The sequence below is a fragment of the Micromys minutus genome (assembly GCF_963924665.1).
Source record: "Micromys minutus genome assembly, chromosome: 20".
In the NCBI taxonomy this organism is placed as follows: domain Eukaryota; kingdom Metazoa; phylum Chordata; class Mammalia; order Rodentia; family Muridae; genus Micromys; species Micromys minutus.
Genome location: NC_137955.1, coordinates 24,144,272 through 24,167,842, shown reverse-complemented (window position 1 = coordinate 24,167,842; position 23,571 = coordinate 24,144,272). Strand labels below are relative to the sequence as shown.

Genomic DNA, 23,571 nt, shown 5'->3' with positions numbered 1-23,571 from the left:
ATAGAATTCTTTCTTCATTTTTATACTCAATACACATTTCTGATCTATGAACATCCATATCATAACGTTCTACAGGCCTTTGCTGTAGATCATATTAATTAATAATATAGCTTTCATTTTTTATTATTTATATAAACCTCACAGTTCTTTCCAGTGTAGACATGATTAATTTAGCACTCAGGTTTCAAAGCCATGTTGAGCAAGGTTTTGATCCTAATTCATCCCTTACTAAGTATATGTCATGAGCACACTGAATTAAATAAAGGTATATACACAGAGGCAAAGACACAGGACAAATAAACTAACCACACAGATGGTAATTAAAGCTAGTTAAATTTGATATCCACTCCTGGCTAAATCAACACTAATCTATGAGATCACATCATTTACCCCCACTTTCAAACATATAGATATAAATGTAGCTATAGATGTACATATACACATACATATATAGTATTACTATATATGTATCTGTTTGCTTGTAGCTCAGCCTATTCTATTGATATTATCTTTATTCTGACTTCAAAATTATTATTTCACCTAATCTATGATGACTTCCCAGGAGAAAAGGAACCTACAGCAAAAGCCAGTGGAACATTCATTCAGTTTGAAAGTATTTCTGCTCTGTGGGACAAGCCTGGAGTGTCAGCTGAGAGGAGAGAAAACCTGAAGTTTTAGAGCCGCCCCTTCTCTAGACTCTAGACCTCTCAACCTGACCTCAACCTTGAGATAGAAGATGGAGTTAGGAGTTCACAAAGCAGAGCAGAAAAAGGCACTATGAACATGGGCCTCATGTTTAACAGAAATCCCATGTGACAGGGGAGAGAGAGAGGAGAGAGAGAGAGAGAGAGAGAGAGAGAGAGAGAGAGAGAGAGAGAGAGGAGGGAGGGAGGGAGGGAGGGAGGGAGGGAGGGAGGGAGTGAGGGAGGGAGGGAGGAAGGGAGAGAGAGAGAGAGAGAGAGAGAGAACATAGGGAAGATGCCTTGTGGAATGCTATAGCAGGGACCCAGATAATGAGCCAAGAGACTGTGAGATAGATGTGGACAAAGAAGACACTTCTAAGGACTTACCCAGTCCTGTCTGTGGAGTTGCTGACTACAGGGCCTGGAGTCAGGTGCTGTCTTAGCTTGTTTTGTGCTGCTACAACAGAACATCATGGGTAATATATAAAGAGGAGAATTTATTTGGCCCATGTTTCTGAAAGCTGAATGTCCAAGGGCATAAGAGTCACATCTGTTCAGCATCTGGTGAGGGCTCCCTGCTGCATCATCGCATCGTGGAAGGTGGAAGAGCCATAGAACAATAGAGTGAGAAGGGTCAACTCACTTCTATTTAGATTTTAATGTTTATTCTTTTCTTTCTTTCCCTCTCTCTTTCCTTCATTCCTTCTTCTTCTTTCTTTTTTTCACTTATTTATTTTTGAGACACAACATCTGTACTCCAGATTGGACTCATATTAAACTCCCCACGTAGTCAGGATGAACTTGCATTTCTGAGCCTCCTGCTTCCATTGTTGAGAGCCAGTTCCTTCAATAACTAACTAGCCTACTCCCATAGTAACTAACATGAATCCATTCCTGAAGGCTTTGTCCTCATGACCTAATCACCTAGGACTTGACTCAATCTCTAACGCTGGTGTACTGAGGATTTAGGTCTTATTAGATGACCTAGTGACCTAGGACTTGGCTCAATCTTTAACACTATTGTATTAAGGATTTAGATCTCTATTAGGTGATGAACATGGACTTCAGGGGAATGCAACCAAGCTCTAGAAGGTACTATTGATCAAGATGGTGGGGTCAGTAGTTGAGCTCTTTTTGTAATGAGGTAATCTGCTTGAGGACATCTTGGTTCTTGATTCCTTTCTTTCATTTTTACTTCAGTTTATTTGTTCATTCATCAAAAGCCCCACATGAGCCCTGGCGATATGTCTGGCTAAGCTCTGCTGAGCTCTGTGATGCCAGGGGAATAGGAAGTCACATCTTGCCCTCAACTGGGTAGGGAGACAGTGAACAGTCAATTACAAGACAAGGTGAGTAGTGCTGAGATTGAGGCCCACCAAGGACACCAAGGAAACATAGAGGAGGGGCATCTAACCCGACTGGGGGACGGGGTAGAGAAATGAGGTAATGTCTCATTTGAGTCATGAAGGATGGGCAGGGTGAGCCAGGCAGAAGTATGGAGAAGGGCATTTTTGTGGAGAGGAGCAGCAGGTTCAAAGGCCCAGAGGCAAGGAATTGAATAGCATAAGTGTGATCTCTGCCAAGTTGTTAGGTATGACTGGAATGTAGAATGCAAGGAGGGGCGGTGGCATGGGTGCTGTTAGAAGGGATGAACCAGGGGGGACATGCTATGCTTCTGAGGGAAGTTCTAAGTGTAAAGTGATAGGGTCCGATGTGAGACTTAGGAAGATAATGTTAGCATTGCATCATGGGGTCCGAACTGGAGCACAGTCAGTACGTGTGGCAGACAGAGTCAGCTCACTGTCATCATTATAAGAGCTTAGACCTAACTGGCTATTGGGAATAGATGACAGAGGTAGATTCCAATGGAGTGTAGAAGATGTCATCAGCTACACTGATAACTGATTGGGTGATCTGGAGAGAAGAACGGATATATGAGTATCAAGAATTTCTGGCTTAGAGAATGAGAGGAGGGGAGGGAGTGTTCTATTTAATTGTCCTAATCAGAAGAGGAGTAATTAGTTATCTGTGGTCAGGAATTAACAATTGATGTCTTAACTTTTCATAACTATTAGTTGAAACTTTTGAAGCACTTTTTAGCCTCCTAATTTTCTTCATTGACAATGAACATCTAAAGATATCCTGGAATAAAATTAAGATTTGATCCCAGCTCTCAAACAGTTCAATAGTTTACAGCCTCATTTCAGAAACAGTAAAGGTTTGTAGTACAAGGTGATTGTTCATGTTTTTCAACTTGGTGTGTGTGTGTGTGTGTGTGTGTCTTCCAGTGGGTGTGTGTCTGTATCTATATCACCTCTCTCTCCTTGCCCCCCTCTCTCCCTCTATGTGTGTGTGTGTCTATGCCTGTATATGTGTCTGTCTGTCTGACTCTCTGTGTATGTCTGTGTCTTTTTCTGTGGGTATGTGTCTGCATCTGTATCTCTCTATATGCTTGTCTGTCTGTCTGTCGGTGTCTGTGTGATGTCTGTGTGATAAGGTAGGATGCATATAGGGCTCAACTATAAACAGGAATCGCTTCCGTCTCATCTATATCACACTATTTGAAGATAACTGCATAAGATTATCTTAGCTCAGCAGGAACCAGAAAGTGGTGCCTCCTCAGGGGCTCTGCCAGAGTCATGCAGCTGAGCATGTTTGCAGCTAACCATCAGACTAAGCACGGGGACCCCAGTGAGGGTGCTGGGGTGAGGGTTTCGGCCTCATGGGAAAAATAACATTGTCAACCAACCAAATCCTCCTCAGCTCCCATGGACTAAAGCACCAACCATTGAGCACACATTGAGAGGCCCATGGCTCCAGTCCCATATGTAGCAGAGAATAGCAGTGTCTGGCAGCAATGTGAGAAGAGACCTTTGGTCCAGTGAGGGCACATTTTTCCAATGTAGGGGAAGCCAAGGCACTGAGGTGGAGAGGGTGACTGAGAGCTAGTGCGCCTTTGTGAAGACAAGTAGAAAGGAAGGGGGAATGGGAGCGGGGTGGGCAAAAAGGATAACATTTCAAATGTAAATACAGAGAGTATCTAATAAAAATAATTATAAAGCTTATTTTAGCTCACCAGTGGTTTTAGCTGACGTGTCACATGAGGTCAAATGTACAATTTCTGACTTCTGATGGCATACTAGTGTTATTAAAAATCTCTGGCTTTGTTTTTGTAGATTAAAAATTTTGCCAAACTAGTGGGGGAACATGCTTAGTAGGAATGCTCACCAAGTGTAGGGGGTCTAGAAACGTGTCAAGGGGAGCGTTGACTCCTGTAGTGGATGGAGAACCTAGGGAAGCAGAGGGGCGTCATCACAGACCCCCAACAGTGGGTATCACAACTTGTTTCTTGAGCACAGCTTCCTTACCAACTGTGGTACAGCCCACACAGTCTCTAGTGTGATGACCGTGCAAGACAGCTACATGTCCGCTCCTGGAGAAGTGGACGCTAGTGAGGTCTGATACCAGGGGCAGGAAAGAGGAGAAGAATCAGGTTCAGGCCAGAACAGGCTGGCTCTAAGCTGGTACCCTTTCCAATGCGCTCCGCTGCTTCTCTCTGAAGAGGCCACACCTCCCACTTAACACCGTTGTTGGGACAAGCCTCTTTTCTTAAAGCTGAAAGGGGCAAATCTTCTTCAGCTAGGGCTTTCCACTCAGTATGGTTCTACTGGGAAGTTCACATACGCATCCGACATAAGTTCTGCAGGTCTCAGGGAGCGGGAAGCCATCAACATCAGCACCACTATCAGCATGATCTGGGAACTTGTCAAAAGTACAACAAGTCCTTATGCTGCTCCCCACTCTACAGAATCAGATCAGGCGTGATTGAAATTGAGCCCATTGTTTACCTTAAGAAAGCTTTCTTGGTGTTTTTATCACTTTAAATTTGAGAACCCAAATGCTCATCACTTACTCTATAGTGCAAATCAAGACTCAAGTTTGCCATTGGCTGGCCTCTCTACATTGCAATTTAAAAAATGGAAAGAGAGACCCTGGGCATCCCCGAAAGGTCCCTATGTACTTATGTGTTTTGCAGCAGCTCTGAGAACAGCATCGTAGGAGTGAATAAGCTCCCGTTCTGGGGTGCCGTGCAGACTCTAATAAAGACTGATGCATTGGACCTGTGATATACGTTGTGCTGCTTTGTGGCTTTTGAATTTTATAACTGGCCTAAACCTAGACAGAGCAAAGAGTCTGCTCCAAGCACATCCCCAGAGATCTAAGATGTGAACCTTACAGGAACTGTTTAGATCAACAGTTCTCAGTGTGTGGATCAAAATTCCTTTGGGGGATCGAAGAACTTTTTCACAAGGTGACATATCAAATATTTACATTGTGATTCATAGAAGTAGCAAAATTACAGTTATGGAGTAGCAAGAAAATAATTTTATGGTTGGGGTCACCACAGCATGAGGTACTGCATTAAAGGGTTGCAGCATTTGGAAGGCTGAGAATGATCACTATAGACTGTCCAAATACAACTTCTAATTTTTGACATCTGTCTTGTTTGATTATTGACAGGAGGAAGTGATTGGAGATCTGAAGCCAGGCACTGAATATCGAGTGAGTGTAGCAGCCTACAGCCAGACTGGCAAAGGGAAGCTTAGCATCCCTCGACATGTGACCACTTTGTCTCAAGGTAAAAATAGGCTCACAATAATTAATAATGGGAAAGGACTTCCATCTATTTATGCCTTCAATCATCAAAAAAAATCACATGCCAGATACTGTTTTGGGCTCTAAGAGACCAGTGGTGGCCACAGTAAGCATGCATCTTCTCTGTCAGAACTCAGCAGGGCCAGTCAAGGCATTATCTGATTAGCACATAATGACAGGTTGTAAAATGTGGTACCCACAGGCTTCAGAGACTTACCACATAGGGATGCAGAAGAAACTCACCAAGACAATTGAGAGAGAGAAAGAGAGAGAGAGAGAGAGAGAGAGAGAGAGAGAGAGAGAGAGAGAGAGAGAGAGAGACTAACCTGTGGGTAGGAATCAAGTTAGTGAGGAAGGGAAGAGAGTGGGAGAAAGTCCAGCAAATGTTTACTCATGTGGTACAGAGGTGGACCGTGGGTCTACTGCGGTCAGCGTTCACACTGTGCTCTCTGTCAGGAAGTGACACTGAACTTCCTCCACTCCATTACAAGCAGTGCTTAGAGAGGTGGAGAAGTCCTCCAGGCTTAAACAGTAGTGTGCACAAAACCAGAAGGTATAGAAGTCTTGACATGTAAACAGTGGTAAGTACCGGGTGATGTGATCCTTTTCACACATGAAGAGATGCACTCATATGCCTTACCACAACTGTGGATTCTGGTCATCAGAAAAGATACATACACATACATACAAACACACATACAGAAATGTTGGAAATCAAGTGGCGGTAAGAATGGAGCCCTTGGGGCTAAGCACCAGTTACAACGTGGAAACAGATGAGCGATTGATAGGAGATAGAGGTGTGGCCAAAGATTCTCAGGGGTACATGTCATGTGTGTCTGGGACAATGTAGTCAACTGAGTTGTTTGCCAGCCAGGGCTTCTGGGAGGACAGAGGAAGACAAGATTTCTGTGAGTATATGTTACATGGTGAGACCATCTGTGGTGTTTTTGTTTGGTGTGGCTTTTGAGGCCATACCAAATAGATATGTCTCAGTTGTAGACTATGTACCTGTTTTGGATGTGTCCCCAACCTCCTCTCCATCAACTGAGACAACTAGCCAAGTTTAGCTATTTGTCATCCTGCCTAGATTCCTGCCTGCCCCCTGCAGCACCCCATCAGCTACATGTCCTTGTGGTTTCCAATTCTGAAGTGGCCCTTTCTTGGAAACCTGGAGAGAATGAAGGACGCGCCCCAATTCAGTCCTACTCTGTGGAATTCATTAGGTAAGTTACAGGTCAGATCACACATGACATAAGACAGGGGCCGATCTTCACTTGACCTCAGATACCTGTGTGTTCAAGCTGGTGCATAGTCTTGGAGGACCATGTTTGCAATTGGGCCAACATATGTCCCCGAATAGTCATCTTAGGTGGGTTGTCATTGGAGATATTGTCACCTCCCCCAGCCTCTTTTGCAGAGCAAGCAATGCTCTGGAAATGCACCTTTACCAACAAGCTGGCCTTCATTTCAGGCTTGAAACTTGCCCTTCTGACTTTAAAGTCTTGTATTTGAAATAAATATGTGATGCCTTTTCTCAGAAGGAGAGGGTTGGTTGAACATTTTACATAGACACCACAAATTCCAGATCCACATTACCTTGTGGGGACTTTCTAAGTCTGAGTTCAACTTTCTTCCTGTCTTCATCCTGAGCTTTTGTTATGCAGTTTGGTGGGCTGTAGACATTCATGTGAAACTCAGGATTGCCAGTGCTGCAGCACAGTTTTATTTTAAAAAGAGGAAGAAGAAACGGCAAACAAAAGGAATTCCCAATGCAAGGTCTTCAGCCTTGGGTCTCCATTTGATTCTGCATAGAAAGTGAATGTCTGGGGTCAGCCCATCCTTCATTAAAGATGAGGGACCCCTCTGAGGTTTCCATGTTGTGGATTCATAGGCACTCGGCAGAATCCATTCTTCTGGGCTTTCTGAAGCCAGGGCAAAGGGTCCTGTCAGGATGTGATGAGTTGTTTTTCTGTCTTGACCTCCCAGTTTGTCCCTGGGCTGTGGGAAGCAGGCATCTGTTTCTTCTGAGCTTGTTTTCAGACAGAGCTTGGTGAATTCCAAGTGGCAGAAGCAATAACATGTTTGTTGGTTTCTGTGACTGTAAAGTCTAGTGGCTAGTCTGAACTCAGGGAGCACTGGACTCGTGCCACCTCAGCAGTCTGTGTCCATCCATCTCTGTTCATTGATTCATTTCCAGAAGGCCTTCCCACACCCTTCCGTTTTGTGGTCGTTAAGCTTAGCTCCCTACTTTCAAGAGAGGATGGATTTCTCTTCAGACCCAGCAGAATTTCCATGTGCATTCTGATCAGCCATGTCTGGAGCCTTTTCCATTTTCCAAGCTGATCGAATTGGCCAGGGTGGAGAGAAATTATGAACTAGACAAGCACTGGTTGTGTTCTAAGCTCTGAAAGCAACTATGGGTGGGAGTTTCAGACCTGGAGTGTATGGGCTCAGGGTTCAGGGGAAGTGACCCTCAAAGTAAACTGTAAAACAACTCTTGGGAAGTGGCAAATGGATGGTATAAAAACCTGGAAGAAGAAGAGGAAGGAAATAAGGAGAGGGATGAAGAAAGGGTAGGAGGAAAGAGGGGATGGCGAAAAAGAAGAAGAGAGGAAGGAAAAGGGGGACTGGGAGGGGAGGGATACTATGGCAGAGTTCAGACCAAGGCCAAAGATAGCACATAATCCTGCCTCTCAACATATCTTGTAGGCAAAGCCTGGAGTGTGCCTAGAATAGAAACGATTCTAATCCTGTTCTAATACTTAAGCAATACTTAGAGTTCCAAGACTCCTGTTTTCTCGTCGAAAAAGCCTGGGAGGGATTTAACACATGATTTACTTCCACAAATAAGTTAGACAACAGCAACAGGACAAAAATGAACTAAAAAAATGTAAAAGAACCCCTTCCCCAGCAAAGATGGCAGCTCTCCTTCCCTATTAATTTTGCACTCAAACATGTATTTTTCCAGCTCACGTCTGTGTCTGATGTTAATAAAACATAGAAATGGCAGTTCCTAGTCTTGCACGCACATGGGAAGCAGAAAACAAAAATATTTACCTTCAGAACCAGAAGAGCCAGGAAAGAATGCTGCATCCTTAACTCTTCAGATGCCATGTGGCCCTAGACAAGGTCCCTACCTCCTAAGCCTCCAACATCTGTCAGAGAAAGCACAGCTGGGGAAAAGGATCTGGGTACAAGGAATTTCCTTGGAAGCCTAAAGGGGAGAGGGGGACTCTGAGACAAGGAGAGGGAAACAAACTATCAGAGAGTGTTACTAGAGATATTATTACAGGCAGTGCAGTCTTTCCTGGAGCCTGGATTTTACCCCATATTACATGTCAGAAAGACGCTAGGGTAAACTTGAACGCTGGACATCATGGGTTGAATAACTAGCTAGAATCCTGAGCGAGCTGGGTAACCCTGTGGGTCTGACTTTCTTTAGCCAGAGAATTCAGATGGTCATAGAAGGAAAAGAAAAAAAGGTACCTCTCAGCACTTGGGAGGGGCGGTTCATGGAGGGCTTTTTATGCTGAATCTTTTACCCTGAGCCACTCAAGAATGATTACATTACCAGCCATTTGTTTTTAAGGAAACAACATAAAAAGCATTAGAGAAGTATAGCTAAGGGAACCTTTTGTCTCTATTATTAGAGGCCACTGAGGTGGCCAACATCCTTCCCCATCAACTATACAAATAAAACCCAGAAAAGATCCAACGTGATTCTGCACATGCCCATCTCACCCAGCCCAGACCCCTTTGGGCCACTGTCCCCATACAGCCACTGCTGGTAAATATTCACTGCTATTGTTTTATAAGCACACAGTGGTTACCAGATGCCTGTGAAATGGCTCAGCAGGTAGGGAGGGCTGGCTGCTAAACTTGAAGGTCTGCCTTTGATTACAGAGGAAGGAGAGAATTGATTCCAGCAAGACCTCCACATGTGGGCTGTCAGGCAAGCATGCTCATGTGTGTGATCACACACACACACACACACACACACACACACACACACACACATGCTCACACACTGTACAAAAATAAAGGGCTATTGGTTCAATATATGGTGAAGCTTCAAATAATCTCAGTATCTATGACTCACTTGAAGGCTCTAACTGCAACGTTATCCCAGGTAGCGTCAAACCTGAGATTTAGTGGTCTTCACAAATTAGTGAACCAGTAGCTTTCTTCTCAGAATTGTACTCACAGCTAGAATTTATAGCCATAAACTAGATGAATGACCACAATTTTTAAGAGGAACACGGACCTGGATTAGTTTCCCTAGCCCTGGAATGTTAATGTTGGAAAACATTTACGAATTCTTTTCTTTGTTATTTTATTGTTCTTGTGCAGGAAGACCTCCTGCCAGCTTCTGAACTACACACCCAGCTCTAAAGAACTATGCTCACACAATCCATTTAGAAAGAATGAAAAGCAATGAAAAATGTTTCCCCATCCCTGTTTTGTCGTTGTTGTCATTGTTGTTGTTTTGCTTTGTTTTGTTTTGTTCTGTTGGAGAAATTATTTAGAAACTCTGTTGCTCAAGCATATGCTCTCCTTGCCAAAATTTGCAATAAGAAGACTAGCTCAGATGCCAGCCAAGACTCCAAGATAACAAATGACAGCATGTGGAAGCAAGAATTCTTTTTTATTACTTTACTTTCAAAATTGAAAATCTCAGAAGCACCTTGCAGGCTGCCATGTGCTCCCAGAAATTCTGCGAGCCATTAAGGCCTTGGGCTCAGATGAAAGGGATAAATGTTTTTGCAGAAATAAGACCTCCAGTCCTACAGGTAGATCCCTTCGAACTTCAATTCTTCATTCTGTGATGGTTCCTAGTGAAACTCCTTGTCAGGGTGATGGGAGTTGTTATAAATTGAATTCCCATGTAGCAGCATTGGGAGCCATTTGTAAACTGCAAATGAAAAAGCCTTCTCTCCTGCCCACCTAGGACAAACTGTCTGTCAAGTTTATCATTGCCTTGTTCCATCCAACTGTTTGCTGTTTGATTACTTTAGACCAATATGTAAATAAAGAGCTAAGAGAGCTCAAGGTCAGTTGCTTTTTTTTTTTTTTTTTTTTCTTAATGTGATGACTTAATGGTTTGGACTTCACACCACAGTTCATTTTTGTGGAGAGCAAACTTTGCATAAAATTAACTTGTAAGGAGCAAACTTTGCATAAAATTGACCTGTCAAGAGCCAGTGGAAGCTCTACTAAGAACATAGGGCTGTTTCTCCTTCCTGTCCTGTGGGCCCTGGCTGATCTATGGGATTGAGTCTCTTCCCTTAGAGCCAGGAGTTTATTTTGAAGTCTTTAGATTCCCCCAAAAGATGCCTTAGATAGAAGGCAAAGGGTCTCTGTACTTGGCTGGAAGATAACTATATTTTTACCTTTTGTTCTTCATAATTTAATAGTGACTCCGAGCCTCAAGGACAAAGCAGTCCTTGAAACTTTTGTCCCAGCCTCACCACTGGACTACTTTGTCTTAACTGCATATATCTCAATAGAAGCTGTGTTTATCACTAAGCAGAAATGATCCCAGTGACTGAAGTCCATCACTGGGTTCTCTCAGCTAACATTTTAATAAAGCAGTACGTGTGAAAATACCATACTTAACTACTTAGACTATCGCTTTCAACATAGTGATTATGACCTTATGTCTACTAATTTATACACATAAAACCATTCTAAGAAGGGGTACACAGACTTTGTCAGACAGTCACAGTGGCAGAAGAAGGTTAAAGATCACACTTTAGGTTAGGGATTGGCAGGCCTTTTCTTGAAGGTCTAGAAAGCATTTTGGCTCCGTGAGCGATACAAGGTCTATCTCAGACACTCTGTCATCGTCATAGGAAAACAGCTTTGGACTTTAAAATGGCAGCAATTGTGTTTCCATATTTTCCAAATTCAGATGACATCTGAATTTTCTTGACCATTGACTTAAGGTATCCTGTTATTCCTAACATATTTTAATTTCCTCAAACACCCTATAGGAGTCTACTACAGACATCTACTCATACTAGCCTGTGTTGTTAATGAATGTGTACCAATCATGGGTATTTAGAGGCAATTAACCTGTGACCAGAGCTTTGTGACAATGTCATGAGGGATGTAGAGAGTCTGGAGTGCTGAATTGTACAGTGGGACCGAGGACCTGGGCTCTGGGGAATGCATTCTTGGCACCCGAACTTATTTCTAATCTTGAAAGTTTTGATTGACAGATCAAAGTTGCCCATCTTGTGGGTGACCCAGTTCTGAAGGCGTCTGGGCAGGCTTCTTAAGGTAGCCAGGAAAGATGCATCAGTAGTAGCTGCAGAAGAGGAGGAGGGAGAGAAATATGAAAGGGTTAGACTAGAGGAGGCCACTTAAGCAATGGCTTGGAGGCAAAAAGAAAATGTTCCTGAAATTGCTGAGAAAGCCTGAAGCGATGTGTGGGGAGAGGAGTAAGCCAGAGTCAGACCAAGAAAGGCATTAAGAAAGTTCACTTTTTTATCCAGAAGGGAAAGGGGAACCGCAGAAAGTTTTAAGAAAGAAAGCAATTTCAGTATTTGCATTTCTGAAAGACCATGCAGACTTCTCAAGGACTGTAGAGGCAACCGGACAAAGTCCCAACGAGCCTCGGGCTTGCAATCTAGAGAGAGAGGCAGAAAAATGAAAGAAACTACATCTGAAGGTGATTGTCCGTGTACCAGCAGCACTGGGTTCAAGGCAGCAGGAAACTTTAGAGAATCCTGCGACACTGGCAGCGGAGCTGGTGCTCATGAAGAATGAACTGGGAAGTGGGAAATGCTCTTAAGCGAATTCCACATCTCTCAGCAATTGTTGGAGGAGCCATCATGGTTTGAAAGGAACCACAAGTATCTGATGGTACTGTGTATTTGGTCCACTTTACCGCAGGCCAGCGGGGTGACTCCAGGTGTGTTACCACATCCCCTGAAGGGTGGCTTCCTGCTCGGACAAAATCTACTCTCAAAAGTAGTTCCCTGGTGTGATGGCGGCACCTTGAGCTCAGTTTCCTAGTTAATGTCTGTAGGATGTTTAAGCTTCATCTCCTCAGCTTCAAGGACACTAGTTCTCAAACTGTGAAAGAGGAGGGGTTGGAAGGTGTTTGGACTCATTGGGGAGCACCTGACCTACCAGTTTTTCCAGAAGGAAAATATAAGACGGTGTCCAAAAAGACATAAACAGCGGTTGTGAAACTCGTTTCAGTGTGTGTGTGTGTGTGTGTGTGTGTGTGTGTGTGTGTGTGTGTGTCACGGTGTCCAGATAACCTGTGTATCAGATATTTCCATTAAGATTCATAACAATAGCAAAATTATAGTTATGAAGTAGCTATGAAAATAACTTTATGGTTTGGGGGTCACCACAACACAAAGAACTCCAAAAGGTTGCCGCATCAGAAAGGTAGAGAACCATTGCGATGACTAATCAACGTAGAAAACCACTTCCTGCTCTGAGAAGTGAGCCTTTTCTACAGTAGGTGACCCTCAGAGTTCACAGTGAGCATGCAATTATTTTGAAAGTCCATATTAATGCCTCTTCTGCTCTAGGGTTTTTACTCAGGGTTTTGCCCCTTATGTCTATTGAATTGATTTGCTTAAAAGTTAACATGAGATTTTTCTAAACACCCTATTTCACTTGGGTTGGCTTTGCCCTTGCATTTCTATACACTGAAGTTATTTTGAATTTTGGGTCTGTCACACATCTTATGGACTCTTAGTTAATCTTACTATTGCTATGATGAAGCCCCACATAAAGCAACTTATGGAGGAAAAGGTTTATTTCACTCACAATTCTTTATAAACTGCCCATCATCAAAGGAAGTCAGGACAGGAACTCAAGCAGGGCAGAAACCTGGAGGCAAGGGATGGTGCAAAGGCCATGGAGGAATGTTGCTTACTGGCTTGCTCCTCATGACTTGTTCAGCCTGTTTTCTTATAGAACAGAGAACCAGCCCAGGGGTGGCACTACCCACAAAGGACTGGGCTCTCCCTGATCAACCACTAATTTAGAAAATGCCCCACTGGCTTATGTACAGCCTGATTTTATGGAGGCATTTTCTCAATCAAGGTTTCTCCTCACTTGAGTCCCTAAGACTCTAACTTGTGTCAAATTGCCATAAAACAAGCCAGTACAGAGAGTCCATGTCCAGGACAAATATCTGTATTCCCTAAAATTCTTTGGATTTTTAAAATATTACTTTTTTTTTCTTTTGGGTTTAAACTACTAAAATCTTTGTTGATGTTTTTAACTTAGCTATGCCTTCTTTATCTGAGAATTCTCTGAGAATTCTTTCCACCCCCACATATTTTTTTTTTCTTCCTATTTATATTGTTCTTGGAACCTTACCTCCGCCTCTCTCTCTCTCTCTTCTCTCTCTCTCTCTCTCTCTCTCTCTCTCTCTCTCTCTCTCTCTCTCTCTCTCTAACCCATTTGAACTTTTCTGAGAAACATGGATATTTCAGGCTTGCTAATTAAACAACAATCATTAAATATTGTCAATATATGTATTTAAAAGCAGAACATCAAAAAGTTAATTATCTTTTCCTTCTCATTTTCTTACAAGATCTTTAGTAAAGGTTTTCAAGGTGCTTTCACTCCAGTTTTATGTTGTGTTGGTATGATTCCATCTTCCACAGGGCCTTGTAAAATGTGTGTGGTGTGTGGTGTGTGTGTGTGTGTGTGTGTGTGTGTGTGTGTGTGTGTGTGTACTCACGCATATTCCTGTGCACATGCACTTGTATAGATAAATATCTTGGGCATAAGTCAGTTTATATGTACACACTCATATTATTTAATTTTCTCATTGTTGTGACAGAATGCCACACAGAAACTCCTTGAGAAAGGAAGGTTATTGTGCCTCATGGTTTGAGGGTATTGTCCTTCACCAAATGGAAGGCATGGTGGTAGCAGCTGCTCTAGCTGTGGTGGCAGGGGCTTAATGCAAATGGTCACATGACATCTACAGTCAGCAAGCAGAGGGAGATGAATGTTGCTGTTCCACTTACTTCCTCCTTGTTAGTTAAGCTGGGATCCCAGCCTAGGCAAAGTGCCATCCAGCTTAGGGAAAGGTGTCACCCTAGCCTAGGGAATGGTAACACCCCAGCCTAGAGAATGATGACACCTCAGCCCAGAAAATGGTGTCATCCCAGCCTAGGGAATGATGACATCTCAGCCTAGGGAACAGTGTTACCCTAGCCTAGGGAATAGTGCCACGCTCCAGAATGGATCTTTCGTTTCCATAAAACCTCCCTAAAAACACATTCACAGAGAACACTGCAGAGGCAATTCAAATTTTTGTCAGATTCATGATAAAAATCAACCATCACATCCCTCCCCATTTACTTACTCAGAAGTTGTCACTGTGCTGCACTGAGATTGTTGGTGAAAGATAATTTTTTTTAGTCAGTTAAAATTATAACTCATATTTTAAAATGATACTAATACCTTAAACACCCCTTTTAGACAAATTCTGTAAATGTACATCAATTAACCACTTTGTCAATGTAGCTATAGTAGCTCCTTTGTATATGGATTCTCCGACCGGGTTGCCACCTTGAAATCCTTATGTACCTCAAAGGTCTTATCAGTACTAATAGTTTCTTGAAGAGAACCAAAAACTTAGTTATTTGTAATGCTGAGGGCAAAATTTTACAATAATTTCTCAAATCCTTCCTCCTCCTGGTTCAAAGATAATTATTTAGGTTTCAGCTTCATCGCGTCCTTAAAAACAATATAACTAGCACTCATCTGACACTTCTATCTCATTGCTTTCTGAAATATTTATAATTATAATAAACATGGAAGCCACAAAATGAAGTCAGATGTAGTGTTGTACGCCTTTAATTTATGCTCTTCAGGGGCTGAGGCAGGAAGGTGAACATTAGAGGGGAGTCTGGGCTACAGAGTGAAGCCCTTTCTCAGACAAAGCACTAATAAATCATCAATAGGCTTGAGGATGAGTTCAACTGACTTTTGATAGTTGGTAGGAGCAGATACAGCTCAGTGGTTAGGCATATATTGAGGCAGAAAACCTTGACTGTGTACAGAGAAAGGAAGATGCTACAGGTTGGTTTACATACTCACATGTTCTCCTGCTTTGGACCCATCTTTTGTGTAGACCAAACAGGACATCCTTATCCGGGCTTTTCCCTTCTCCTTTGTTACCCACATTTACCACACACTGAGTACTTAACATATTACACAACATACTTGGTGTTGCTCTGATCTCCTCCACCCAAGGATTCCTCATTTGTTCCTTGGGTTCCCTTCCTACATTTGCTCAAATCCACATTCTCTCGTAATTTAGCTTAAAGTCTTCCTGGTCCTTATGGACTTCCCAAAAGCGCTATGCTTACACTGAACTACTTTAATCGAGTTCTTGGGGCTGGGAGATGGCACAGATATGGGTTCAGCTCCCAGCACCCACACTGGACAGCTCACAATCACCTGTAACTTCAACTCCAGGAGATATTACGACCCTTGTAGCATCCTGATACTTATAAATAGGCGGGTGTGTGCACGCGCACGCACACGTACAATTAAATTTCAAATACATTTATTAAAATATGCTATTTTGCATTGCCTTCCTGTTGATCCCTTGAGGTCTTGTTCCTACACTCACCCCCAGATATACTCTTCCCCCAATTACATCGTTAGCTCCCTAAGGTAGGCTGTTTTTATATTTCCCTAGAAACCTCACAGAATTGGGCGCTGCCAAGGCAAAATTTTATGCTATCAAGAAAATGATTGCTCACTAAGATTTTTGACTGGCAGTGGGTAAGGTAGTCCAAATGTTACAAGGAAAGAAATAAGAGAAAATTACAGTTCTTTAGGTAAATTCCCTTCTTTCTATGTTTAAAAAGGTAGAATGGTAGATCTGGCTCATAAGCTTTGAATATCATAATTATTTTTGAGAATACGATCGATAACATGGGGGAGGGGCTCTTAAATAAAAAAGTAAAACAAGGGATCAAATATAAAATCTTGCTTATAATTTCTGGGAACCCTCAAACACTCCCCAGGCTGGGTCTTAACTTTGCCTGCCAGTGATACGCAATTCTTCTCAATAAAGTGAACCAAAAGGTGAGTGCATCCTGATTGCTTGAAGTGACTCCTTGAATTCTGAGTAGCCATTGCTGGCTCTGGAGTCAGCCAGGCCCAGCCCCTCCTAAGGTGTGAGATGCCTGATTTTGCCCCTGGCCACTTCTCAGAAAGTGCTGCAAGTTTGAGCTGCTGATTGCTGGCCCTCTGTACCAGAATGGCAGTATACTGTTGCTATGGTGACTTGGCTGCCAATACTGTAGTTAGGATAAAATTCTCTCCAGTGGAAAAAGATAAAGCTATTGTTGAGGATGGTTTAAGACAATACTCCCGCCAGATTATCTCTGTCAGCCTCACCTTTGTCCTTTGGACCTCAAGAGACTCTGGAGCCAATGAAATGGAAAGCCTGACCCAAAACTAGAGGCAAAGTATTAGAGGTTTTTTTTTTTTCTAAACTATTATTAAGTCTGAGTAAGCTATATATTATGAAATTAAATGTTAATGATTTCTATCATTTCCAGTGGAAATAGTTGGGGTTTTTTTTCTCTCTTTTTGTCTGCCTGAAATGAACAAAGAATATAAAATCCTCCCTCCCCACCTGCCCAGCCCCTGTAACTTTTGCATAAAGATGGCTGCAGACATTTGCAAGTACCCCTGGGTAAACAAAAGCACACCCAAAGAGATTAGGGCTCTTTCCTCTAGAAATAGCATAGGGGAAGCTTGGCAAATAATCTGAGAGTTTTATCTAAGGACCGAATCTCTTCTTCCTTTGCTTCTTGGCATCCCAGAGGCTCTCCTCTGTGAAGCCATTCTGTGCTAATGTGAATTTGCAAATGAGTTCCCTTCACCAGCCCAGCTTTTCACTTTGATGATAAAGTTGTTTTAGAGAAGAATTCCACCTTTAGGATGAGACAGGGAAGAAAGAACTCAACCCTACTTCCTCCGTAGGTGTGCCTTGTGATGTTTCTTTATCCCCCAGACCAGCACACACAGCACAGCACAGCTCACACCCACGTCAGTGCCAGAAGCTGGAGGAAGTCTTGGTCTTCCTCCTGGACTTTTAGTAAATCCTGCTAGTGAAAAACTAGACAAGCACACATGGAAGGACCAGAGATCATCCAGGCTCCTTTTATTTCTTTTCCTCACAAAAGACAAACACTGACATTGCATTTTCTACTTTGTAAATACCTGGGAGTAGGGGGCATTTAACACCAGATGGGTTAGGGGAGGGAACCAGCTGAAGGTCTAACAATCGCCCTCTGCCTGCCATGGCCAGTTTTTAACCCAGTATCGGGTTTTGTTGTTGTTTCAGTTTCATTTAACCTCGTCCCTTCAACCCAAGCTGGCCTCAGCAGTTCCCAGTTGTGACCTTGTTTCTCTTTTAAGATTAAAATCAAAAACAAAAGATTGGGCCTTTTAAGGTTATTGCCTGCTACAGAGGGTAGTTGTTAGAGGTAAATGAGTTAAGGCACCTAGCTAGCGCCCCCTACAGATGGGGCTACACTGTCCTAAAGAGCTGTAGGACAACCCTGTATGAGTTTATGCTTTAATTGTGGCATTGTGCAGGTAAAAAGAGACAAAATAAGTTTAAAAAATTTAAAGATGAATGTATTTTATACGTGAGAGTGTTTGTGCTCACAGGTATGTGTGTGTGTGTGTGTGTGTGTGTGTGTGTGTGTGTGTGTGTGAGTTGGAATTACAGGGGATGATGAACCATGCATAACACAGATGCTGGGAATCGAACCCAGGTCTTTTGTAAGCATGAATGCTTTTAACCACCAAACCAAAGCTCCAGCACATGTAAATGAGTTTTAAAAAATGCTTTATTTTTATTATTTGTACTTATAAGTATATTATATTTATACATTATATAGTATATTTTAAATATAAAATAAATGAATTTATATTTGATTGTTATATTTATTATTAATAATTTGGATATTGTTATATCCAAAATATTATCATTTCAACATGAATTCAATATGAAGATAAAACCAGTTTTATAGTTATGGAAAAGATAGATTTTCTTTTCTTTCTTTAAAAGCTTGTGTGCATTTTATACTTACAATACACCTTAATTCATGCTGGCTATATCTCAAGGGCTGACTAGCCACATGGGTTAGCAGCACAGTATGGGAAGGTACAGTAAGCTAGCAGCTATGGGTTATTAACTATAGTAAATAAGTCCTCTGAGTAGAGGATGGCACATATTTACAGTATGATACTAGAGTGGATGCTAAGCATGTGTGCTTCATGTGATCTTCATGGCAGATCCCTTATCTTAGTCCCTGCACTGTTCACATCTTACATATGGGAAAACTGAGACTTAAAGACCTAAAATTAAAAACAAAAAAAAAAGGGGAAAAAAAAGGATCAGCTGCTACTAAGTAGCAGAACTCGTATTTGAACTTGGCTCCTCCAATTCCAGAGACTATACTGGCTTTGAGAATACCACTTACTTGATTGAAAGTCTAAATGAAGACCCACCTTCTTTGCAAGACCTTCAGATGGACATGTGAAAAGGTAGCACATTGACACAGACATCATTTAATGAGACTATGAAATGAACGTCTGTAAGTGTTGTCATCAGGGATGTTCCCATGGCAATTCAGACAGACTGTCATCCTGTAAAATTTGTATTTGTTTACTCAGAAATAGATTGCCAAGAGATGGGATCTCTGCTCTCCTGACCTCTAGGGATGGGACTGCCAAGGAGGAATCTTCTTAGGGAACATCTGGAAAATACAGTTCTTGCAGATAAATGCTCCCACGTGCGGTCTTTATGTCCTGGTGAAGGCCAAGCAGGCAGAAGTAGATGGTCTCCAAGCAGTGCTTAGAAACGGCCCTAAAGATGATCTACTTGCTTTTATTGGCAGACGCTTACAGTTGATGACGTTATGGTTTGAAAGCAGGGCCACTTCCCGATAGGAAATGTTAACTCACTTTTATGAGCATAGCTCTCAGAGTGAAAATGGTGTTAGCTCCCATGGCCAGCTAGCCTCTTTTCCCTATGGTATTTCTGAACTGTTGCTTGTCTTATTTTTAATCATTAAAGGCCCGATTTTGACAAGAGCTGGACCATAATCCAAGAGCGCCTGCAGATGGAGTCCATGGTTATCAAAGGCCTTGATCCAGATACCAACTACCAGTTTGCTGTGAGAGCCATGAATGTCCATGGCTTCAGTCCACGCAGCTGGCCCAGCAACACCATCCGAACCCTGGGTGAGTGCTGTACCTGTCCTGTAGAGCATGTGCAGCTGGGCAGCTGTGGTTGCCTCTTGGAGCCTCACTTGCCTGGGGCTTCTTAGTGCCCAACAGACTGAACTGGGGCTCTCTCTGGGATTCTTCCTGCAGTTTTCCCAGACCTTTTGAAGGTTCGACTCTCCACAGGGACACAGGCTATTTCTGTTTCTAAGCAGTCAGGGAAGGTTTATTTTTGCATCGTCCTTGGGGAGTTTCTGGTCGGTTTTTGTGCACAATCACGGGGCAGATCACACAGCAAATGTGATGCGCAGTCTCCCTGCCTCTCGACTTATCCTCAGTTCATCTTGGAACCCTTGGAGGGGCTGGGGCTGGGGATGGGATCCACCACTAAGATCCACCTCTCAGCTGAGTGTGGTGAACACCTGTAATTTCATCCTGCAGATGGCTAGAGCAGGAGGAGCAGCAGTGTTAATTCAAAGCCAGTCTAGGGTGCTTACTGAGAGCACGTTACAAAACCAAAGGGGTGCTCAACTAACATCTGCCCCTCTGCGTGGCGGCCTGCATGCACATCTCAGGACGGATGTTGGCACGCTAACATGTAACTTCGGGGTGGGAGGTCTAGTTGACTGTGTAAGTTCTCATGGTGCCTCTGGGAATCCAGAGGAAGCTTAGGACCAGTGTGGAACAAATAAACCAAGGCTTTTCTTCAAAGTCAAGTCATGTCTGTGCCCTGGGGTTCAGCAAGCTGTCACATGATGTCAAAAACCCAAGGGTTCAGGCAAGTTTGTTACGTCCAGACGGGAGAGATATGCAAGCACATTTTGTTGGATAGGTCTATGTCTCTGCAGTTCGGCACATGAATTCCTCAAGAGCCCTGCAGCTGCCCCTTTGGCAAAAGGGGAGGCTTACCCTGAGTAACTGGTTTTGCATTGGCTTGCACAAAACCCTATTTTTGTTGTTAGGAGCTGAATAAGAACCCCACACCCCCCATAGCTATCTTCAAAGGCTAATGCTATTCCTAGAAAGATATTGAGAGTACCCATCCTGTAAACAAGGTTGAGTGTCTCTTCTGCAAATTGAACTGTTGGAGTTGCAGCGGGGCCTCACCTCTAAAACCACTCCCTGCCTCTCTACTTCCCCACCACACAACAGCTTCAGTGGAATAATGGAGGCGATGTCCAAACAGACTCTTAGAATCAAGGCCCTTCGTTCCAGAAGACAGGCTAGCAATTCTACTCCAAGAGCAGGCCTCCTTCCATTCTTGCTGAATGCGTTCTCTTCTGTCATCTCAAATTGGCCGAAATATAGAGAGCTGGACTTAGGGGCTCATCGTCCTTGAAAACACGTGGATGGTCTTGTTTGTCTGTGCTCTGGCACCTTGTGTGTGTTCACTGTCCTTCACATGAAAATTCTGTGTTCCACACCCGCATCTGTCCAACGTGTCCTCGGAGTCATGGAGTGAAGAACAAACAAAGCTATGGAACAACTCAGGCTGACCCTGACCTTGGATGAATGTGGGAGAGGACACTAGCTTCAGGACCAGACTGATGGGTGGATAGAGCGCCCCCTTGAGGATGTTCTTTTGGTAAATGACTACTGATGTGGTCTTTGAGGTTCTAGTCATTTGTTCTCCGTTTCTTGATCCTGTTGTTGACAGAGAGTGTGGAGAAAAGAAATGCAAGGATACTTTAAAAGTAGGAAACATTTTATTGCATTTTTGACTCCCAGGAAAAGTAAAATTTTATAATTTCATAGTAATTGTGCACAAAGAAGTATGACAAAGCCAAACAAAACAAAAGCAAAGAAACAACAAAACTTCCTTTCCACCCCATACCCCCAAAATCCGCAAACTTCAGTGAAGACTTTAGGAGAGTTTGTTATTGTTCTCTGGAGTGTTTTCTTTTGTTTTTGAGACCTCATCTCAAATAACTCAGGGTAGCCCCCAATTCCTTATGTGGCGAAGGATGACCTAGAACTTCTGACCCCCCCCCACGTGCTGGAACTGCAGGCATGTATTACCATGCCCAGTTTATGCCATGCTGGGTATTAAATATGGGGTTTTATCCATGCAAAGCAGGTACTGTAGCAACTAGGGTACATTCTCAGCCCAAAATATTAAATATTCTGAGATACATAGAAATGTGCTGCTTCTTCATGGGGATTTATTATCAAGTTTGGATTTCAGGAGTAGACTCCATTAGACAGGCTATTGCATGGAAACATAGGAACGTTCTTTAAGGGATGCTCCAGGTGAAGTTTTCCCCTCGGCTGTATTACTGCCCCAGAAACCCCTTTACTCTAGCACATTCTTGCTCCTAATTTGGTATTGGTTGTAAAGTATATGGCTTCCCAAACAAATTTTTTTTCTGTACAGAAATTATACACTTGCCAACTAGCATTATGTGAGTTCATGATTTTGAAGTATCAGGACTGACACCGGAAAGCCTAATGTGAACCAGAGCTCGTGCTGACTACTGTACTTGTATGAAATCCGTTAATCTCTCCCAGAAACTTGGGGTGGGAGGGATGGCATCGTCATTATATAGATGGATAAAAATAGCATCCCTGAACAATTTCTGACTTCCCCGAGAGTGATCATTATGAAGGCAGTGTTAGGAGTCGGGTTTGCTGACTGTGTAGCTACCTTCCCCAAGTTTGACTCTGATCAATGGAATCAGTCTGCTAACACCCGGCTGCACAGGGGTTCAGTCAGGGAGTCCACGGAGGTTGGGGTAGAGGCATTGCTGGCAGCACAGGACCCAGCCTCCACCATTTGCATTTCTTCTTTTTTCTTTTTATATTTTTACAAACGAATATTGCTTTTTCATATGTCTTCCTCTCTGTGCCCCTCTGCAGTCACATTTCCAGCCTATGCTCCATCCCTAACCCCTGACAGCCACTCTTCCGTTCCACCATTCATGTGTTATTATCATGTGGGGAATGCTGTGTAAGTTGAGCCGTAAATATAGAATCAGGGTGTCTTAGCTGCTGCAGATCTGGCAGATAGTGATGGGAGGCCTGAGCCCAGCCTCTGCTCAGCCAAAGTGAAGACAAGGGTGGTTTGGGCGAAGACAAGGAGGCTTAGCAGGTGCGTGTGCTGCAGCCTTGTTCACACACAAAACAGAATGGGAAGGAAAAAATCAGTAAGACTCTAAATATCTGGTCCTCTCTTGAGAAACACGGTTTTGGTGGCCACTCTAAATGATGATGCCCTGCCCTGCGTTTACCGCAGGACTCTCACAGGAAGAAGGCACCTCACTCAGCCTGCGTTGTTGCCACAAGGTAATGGGAATTAGGTAACTACATATTTTAAAAGTCTGAAGTTCTTTTCTCTCGCTCTTCGTCCCTACGCTGCTGTATCTTTTTTCTTTAATTCTGTGAGATGAACAGCAACAGCATTATAATTTACCTTTGATCTTGTAAATGGCTAGTTGATGTGCCAGGCTGGGGGCGTTGCAGGACGTGCACCCACCCCTTCTGCTGGTCACTTACCTTCCGAGCTTCATGCTTAGCTCAGTCAGGAAGCATAAGGGCAGGAAATAAAGGCCGTGAATAATGGAAATGGAGGAAATAAAGCACGTGTATCTTTTCATAGACAAAGATTGAAGTAAAATACATGTATAACCAATCCTGAGATTATGTAACATCCCCCAGGAAGACTGTGAACCTTAGCGCCCCAAATCATTTTGTTTTTATTGCTCCATCCTTGTAATATAGTCAGAGAAAGAATCAATAAATTCTATACTAAAGTGGATCTTGGGTCCTCAGGGCAGTCCCCCACAGATCTGCTCCTTTTGTTCCTGCAAAAAGTCACTTTGCTCTCAGTACTTCAAGTCTTTGGCACCCAATCTTTCCTCAGCAGAGAGCTTTCTCCCCTCAGATCTTTCTGTGGCTCCTCTGACAGCCCCCTCTATTTCTGCTTTTAGGTCATAGCTCACTTCCTTAGCCTTCCGGTATTCCCCTGCCTCTGCTCCCTCTTCTGTCT

The 23,571-nt window shown here is 43.1% G+C and overlaps 1 protein-coding gene across 2 annotated transcripts in view; it reads left to right on the top strand.

Moving 5' to 3' along the window:
* Positions 1–23,571, top strand: part of EGFLAM (EGF like, fibronectin type III and laminin G domains) — a 176,189-nt gene that overhangs the window by 80,405 nt on the left and 72,213 nt on the right. For both annotated transcript variants that reach the window (XM_080933793.1, XM_080933794.1), the window contains exons 4-6: positions 5,205–5,322; positions 6,427–6,562; positions 19,438–19,604. In XM_080933793.1, coding sequence (XP_080789919.1) covers positions 5,205–5,322; positions 6,427–6,562; positions 19,438–19,604 — 421 coding nt within the window. The remainder of the gene's footprint in view (positions 1–5,204; positions 5,323–6,426; positions 6,563–19,437; positions 19,605–23,571) is intronic.